Source organism: Triplophysa rosa, unplaced genomic scaffold (assembly GCF_024868665.1).
Source record: "Triplophysa rosa unplaced genomic scaffold, Trosa_1v2 scaffold189_ERROPOS487652, whole genome shotgun sequence".
Classification (NCBI taxonomy): Eukaryota; Metazoa; Chordata; class Actinopteri; order Cypriniformes; family Nemacheilidae; genus Triplophysa; species Triplophysa rosa.
This window is the reverse complement of record NW_026634201.1, coordinates 78117-84123: the sequence shown is the minus strand read 5'-3', so window position 1 is coordinate 84123 and position 6007 is coordinate 78117. Positions and strand designations below refer to the sequence as shown.

Here is a 6007-nt window from a genome sequence, read left to right as displayed (position 1 = left end):
ATATTGCTTGTTTTTTGTATGTATACCATCTTGTACAACTGTGCTACTGTTTCAGTTCATCAATAAAGCTGAAGAGATTTTGTTACAGTTTTCAGTGTTTTTAATTTGCAAGTTTTGCATGCTTTTTAAATTAATAAATGTAAACATGCAAAGAATATATAAACTCTCTCTCACTCTCTCTTGTCTTGCTTCTGAGCTTGTTTCTATTTGACTCATTCCCAATCATTTACATGACTGACCTCTATATTTAGTAATTTATTCACTGTCCTGTCTAATTAGGCCCATTTATTTTGAAAATGTACACTTACAAAAGTGGTGATGCAGCAATAAGTGCCTGTGAATTATTTAAAAATATTTCTGCTGCGTGCAGTGAATGGATAAGTCTCATATTGTTAAAAAACGAAAGATATTTGGTTTTGGTTGTAATAATTAATTCACCAGACTAGAGAGTTATTAGCGAAGTCTAAAATTAAAGTAAAAAATATAAGTAGGCTAGTTGTTAGGGCCGCTTACTCCGCCCTTTCCCCGCCCACGACACGTGCCTCAGGTCAGTTGTCCTCCTGTCACAGGACCCGTCCTCGAAATGTCATTCCTAGAGAGGTAACAATTGTTTCCGAGAAGCTGCATTTTATATTAAAGACACGTCGTCAAAAGGGCCATTCCTGGTCTAAGGTAACGAGGCGGTTATTTGTTATGGCTGGTACGTAAACTTTAATTTGTTTAACAAACCTTCGAGGTGTTTTTGGTTGGCACCGTATAGTTGGTACACGTTTGATTGGTGTGTGCAGGTAGCCTAACTTGAGCTTGACCCTGTGCAGCCTACTTTTAGGAGTTAAATAGCATGCAGTCCTGCGTGGTTCAGTATAGCTTACATTCTCTAGCCTTTATACGTACAGTAGCCTGTAATACAAGCATAATTTATACAATATGTAATAAGGTGCATTTCAGTGAGCTGCAGTAGACAATGACAATGATAGCCTCACTGTGTTTTGATGGGGTTGCGTTTTGTTCTTTTACATTGGGCATATATGTACTGGTTAAGTTGCAGAACTGGTGGCAAAATGCTTGCAGGCACGCGAGATGGTTTACTGTCCTTACAGCAAGTTTCCAGTCGGTGCCGCTATTCTGACGACAGGGGGCGCCATTGTCACTGGTAGGCAAATCCACCTGTTATATATATTTTTTGCAGCAACATCTTTACCATTTTCTGTACCGTCTCTCCCTAATTTCATGTTTAGGGTGCAATGTTGAGAATGCCTCCTATGGTCTTACCGTATGTGCAGAGAGAACTGCGATACAGAGAGCGGTCACAGAAGGCTACAGAAGATTTACAGCTACAGTGAGGGAAATAAGTATTTGATCCCCTGCTGATTTTGTAAGTTTGCCTACTTACAAACAAATGAAGGGTCTATAATTTTTATGGTGGGTTTATTTTAACTGATAGACACAGAATATTAAAAAAAATCAGGGGAAAAAAATGTTATATAAAGGTTATAAATTGATTTGCATTTCAGTCAGTGAAATAAGTATTTGATCCCCTACCAACTAGCAAGAATTCTGGCTCCACAGATTGGTTATGTGCCTATATGGACCACAGATTAGTCCTGTCACTTTAAGAAAGTACTCCTAAATCAGCTTGTTATGTATATAAAAGATGCCTGCCAACAGAATCTGTATCTTCCAGTTCAACCTCTCCAACACCATGGTCCAGACCAAATAGGTTTTAAAGGATGTCAGCGACAAGATTGGAGACCTGCACAAACCTTGAATAGGCTACAGACAGAAGCTTGGTGAGAAGGAGACAACTGTTGGTGCGATTATTTGGAAATAGAATATATACAAAATAACTATCAAATGCCCTTGTTCTGGAGCTCCCTGCAATATTTCCCCAATGGGGTAAAGATGATCATGAGAAATGTTAAAGATCAGCCCAGAACTACACGGAAGAAGCCTGTTAATGATTTCAAGACAGTTGGGAACACAGTTAGCAAGCAAAACATTGGTAACACATTGGTAACACGCTATGCCACAGTAGACTGAAATCCTGAAGCACCCGCAAGGTCCTCCTGCCCAAGAAGGCCCGCCTGGCTCGTCTTAAGTTTGACAATGAACATAAAAATGATTCAGAAAAGGCTTTGGCGAAAGTGCTGGCACTGCTGTGAGACCAAAATGGACTTCTGTGTTTGGAGGGAGAGAAATGCTGACTATGAGCCCAAGAACATCATGTCTACAGAGAAGCACAGTGTTGGAAACATTCTGCTTTAGGGCTTTTTCTCTGCTACAGGTATACAGGATGACTTCACCGCATTGAGGGGCTGAGGGACGGGCCCATGTACCGTAAAATCTTGGACGAGAACCTCCTCCCCTTAACTAGGTCACTGAAGATGGGTCATGGATGAGCCTTTAACATGACAAAGACGCAAAACATATTGCCAAGACAACCAAATAGTGGCTTAAGGAGAAGCACATTAAATGTCTTAGCCAGTCTCTAGACCCTAGTCCTATAGAACCTCTGTGAAGGAGGCTAAAACTCCAATTTGCTGAGCGACAGCCAAGAAACCTTAAAGATTGACAGAGGAGTGGACTAAATGTATCCGGACACATGTGCAAACCTGGTGACCAACTATCAGAAATGTCTGACCTCTGTGCTTGCCAACAAGGGTTTCTCCACAAAGTACAAAGTTATGTTTTGCTTGGGGATCAAATACTTATTTCACTGACTGAAATGCAAATCAATTTATAACCTTTATATAACATTTTTTCCCCCTGATTTTTTTTAATATTCTGTGTCTATCAGTTAAAATAAACCCACCATAAAAATTATAGACCCTTCATTTGTTTGTAAGTAGGCAAACTTACAAAATCAGCAGGGGATCAAATACTTATTTCCCTCACTGTATAGCGGTCACATGGTAAGATCATATTTTCCAAATACAATACCTTGATTTAAAAAATGTTATTAGTTAAATATTTCTCTTGATGGCACTCAGAAAATATTTTTGTTCATCTGATCAACAGTGATGTCAAGGACAGTTTTGTGGGACCCTGTGGTGCTTGTCGACAGGTATTAATGGAGGTAATGCCTGTTGTTTATCGCATTTGCTTGCTTTATCTGTCTGTCTGGCTGTCAGTATTTTAATTTTAATACTCAATTCTTTGACCCTCTCTCTTACTTGACTGATTTCTTTATCTCCAATCTTATTTTAGTTTGGTACAGAATGGGACGTTTACTTGACCAAGCCAGATGGCTCCTATAAGAAGACCAGTCTTAGAGACCTCCTGCCATTAGCATTTACTCCAGCTCACCTGGAAAACAACTGAGTGTACAATATTCCACTACAATATACCATAAAAATAAGAAAAGTCTTATTTTTATTTAATTTATTAAATCCTTATACATCCACCATTTCTTCTGCCCCTCCCTAGCCTGTATTTCTTTGTATGGTATCATAGCACTTCTTAGGTTATTGTCTTCTTGAATCTCTTTGCTGTACTCATTTTTAAATCACTTTGGATAAAATCAACTGCTGATTAAAGGCAAATGCAGGTATGTGAAAAGTGATTAAACTATTCTGATATTCCAGTCTGATTGGACCAACTGAAACCCAAGCGTAATCTAATTTTATTCATTTCTTGCTGTTCAGGATTTGGGGTCATATTTATATTGGATATGCAGAAAAGGTACCCATGAGTTACTGTTATGTTGGGCTATGTGGTGTTCAGGCCAAAAAGTCTCCACTAGAGAGCACTGCACATTTCAACTAAATCCAACAATGTTATGCAGGTTTTATTAAAAACCAACATTTTGAAACTAGGATGGAGACATTAATTATTAACATATGTAGACTCTTATACTTTTAGATTTTACTGTGTGTTAGTTAACTGTACAGGTCCTGTACAGACCCAATTTGTCTGTAAATTTGTTTCTGTTTTTCAAAGGAAGAGTACGGTGGCCGCTAGGTGTCACTACGCTGCAACTGAAGAAAACACATGCAAACACAAAAAACACAAGCAAATTCAGAAAGCATCTTCATTAGTTTGGCGACACATTCCCTGCAAATACTCGAAACACAAACAAACACAGAAACGCGCTGCAAATACTCGCAACACAAACAAACACAGAAACGCGCTGCAAATTCTCGCAACACAAACAAACACAGAAACGTGCTGCAAATTCTCGCAACACAAACAAACACAGAAACGCGCTGCAAGCTGCACAAACTAATGGAGGGCCAGGACAGGCACGCTCATTCACCAAACCTCCACAACCCACTACACTGGAATTAAAGTTTAACAGCTCTTACCGTAGCAAAATTGAATTACAACTTATCTCAAGCACTTCACTTGGCAAGCTTTACACCAATTAAACAACAAAAATAAAAATAACAAAAATAAATGTGTGTATGTCAGTATTGTAACGTTTATGAACTTTTGAATAATAAACAGGAAAATATGATTCGTTCATGCATGTAGTTTGTCTTAAGCGGAGCGCAATAGCAGGAAGAAGTCACTGTCTCATAACACGCTGATAGTGTGCAACACACACACACGCACCCACCCACACACACACACACACTTAACCAATTAATGATGACCCAGTTCCACCTCTTCTATTGAACAGCCATACATGCACGTCTAATTACACACCCAGAGGAAAGAGAGAGAGGGTGAGAGAGAGGAAGTCTGATCATCTCTGATTATGGAAGGAGAGGACGAGCGGAGGGGGATATAAGTTCCCGGAGGGGTTTTAATGTGCGACAGGGCCATTAGCACATGTTACATGTCATGAACCCACAACTGCTTGTCTTTACTGACCCTGCTGTGCAATGGACCGCAACTTTCTGTGTCTGTTTACGTGTGTGAGAAAATTACGGTAGTGTATAGACAATGTCAGGTCAAGTCAAGCACTCCATTGTCATTTTACAGATACAATGATTTTTAATGTGAGTTTTATGTTTTTTTCTATTTGTGTCCATAGCAGAAAGTGAGAGATATGTTAATTAAAGCTAAATTATAACCTCACATGCCCTTTTACCATTTAAACAAGTCAGGAAATTAAAGAAATAAATTATTGTAATCGTAACAATCATTGCACTGTTAGCAGTGTGACATCATTTACAGCAAAAATACACAGAGCGAGGTTGTAGTCACCAAATACCATCCATGCAGCCATTTATCTCATTTCACGATCATCATAAGATGTCTATTCATGCAATAAAACTTGTTTGTGGACCATACACTTGCTGCGACTGGCAGACTGGGTGATCTGTCACTGTGTGATCTGTAAAGACAGTTTCACTCAGATAACATTCATGGGTTTTCATGGGACGTGTGAAAAGAATTTAATATGACGTTTCACATGATTTTTTTATAACAAATGAGCGTTGGTGCAATTGTGTTTATGGGGGTAGTGTTCACATTTTTGACAATCAGTGTAAGTGAAATATGAGAGACTGTGCAAATGGATGAATGGCTTGGGTGGGTGCGAGTGTCTAAGCTTCACCTGATGGTAGAATTCCAGTTTCCTGAGAAGAGCAGGTGGTATCATCGATTTAATTTACACCTGTTGGAAACAAATGTGTCTGTATATCATGATTCGCTTTAATTGTCTTTATTAATAGTGCTTTTATATAAACTAAAAGTAAAGTGAGAATAAAGCATTGCCACAAATGTTTAAATATAATCAAATCGGCTGTACAAGTCATTTCTGATTAGTATTCTACATTGTATACATTTTTACAAGTTACATCTTATAAAAACAAGTTGACATTTATAAACATATTATGATGAGCTAAAATAATGCAATTGATCTCATGTTTTACAGTGTATGGCATTAAAAAATTAACTTCACTAATGCAAAAATTAACTTCACTAATACTTGCCACTACACATACATAAAAAGTTGTGTTAATCTTTCAAAAAAATAAAGGGAAAGATAAACGATGATTTTTTGTGGGTTTGTTTTGGAACTTTCAACTACTAGCAGTCTAGCTAATTGAATAACAGC

At 38.2% G+C, this 6007-nt stretch overlaps 1 protein-coding gene across 1 annotated transcript; it reads left to right on the top strand.

The window, feature by feature from the left end:
* The first annotated feature begins 592 nt into the window (after positions 1-592).
* zgc:103586 lies at positions 593-4194 on the top strand. Its single transcript, XM_057327215.1, has 7 exons — positions 593-700; positions 1043-1153; positions 1239-1352; positions 2903-2912; positions 3019-3076; positions 3208-3681; positions 3940-4194. The coding sequence occupies exons 1-6, from the start codon at positions 694-696 to the stop codon at positions 3319-3321; spliced, it is 414 nt and encodes a 137-aa protein (XP_057183198.1). The 5' UTR covers positions 593-693; the 3' UTR covers positions 3322-3681; positions 3940-4194.
* The last annotated feature ends 1813 nt before the right edge of the window (positions 4195-6007 follow it).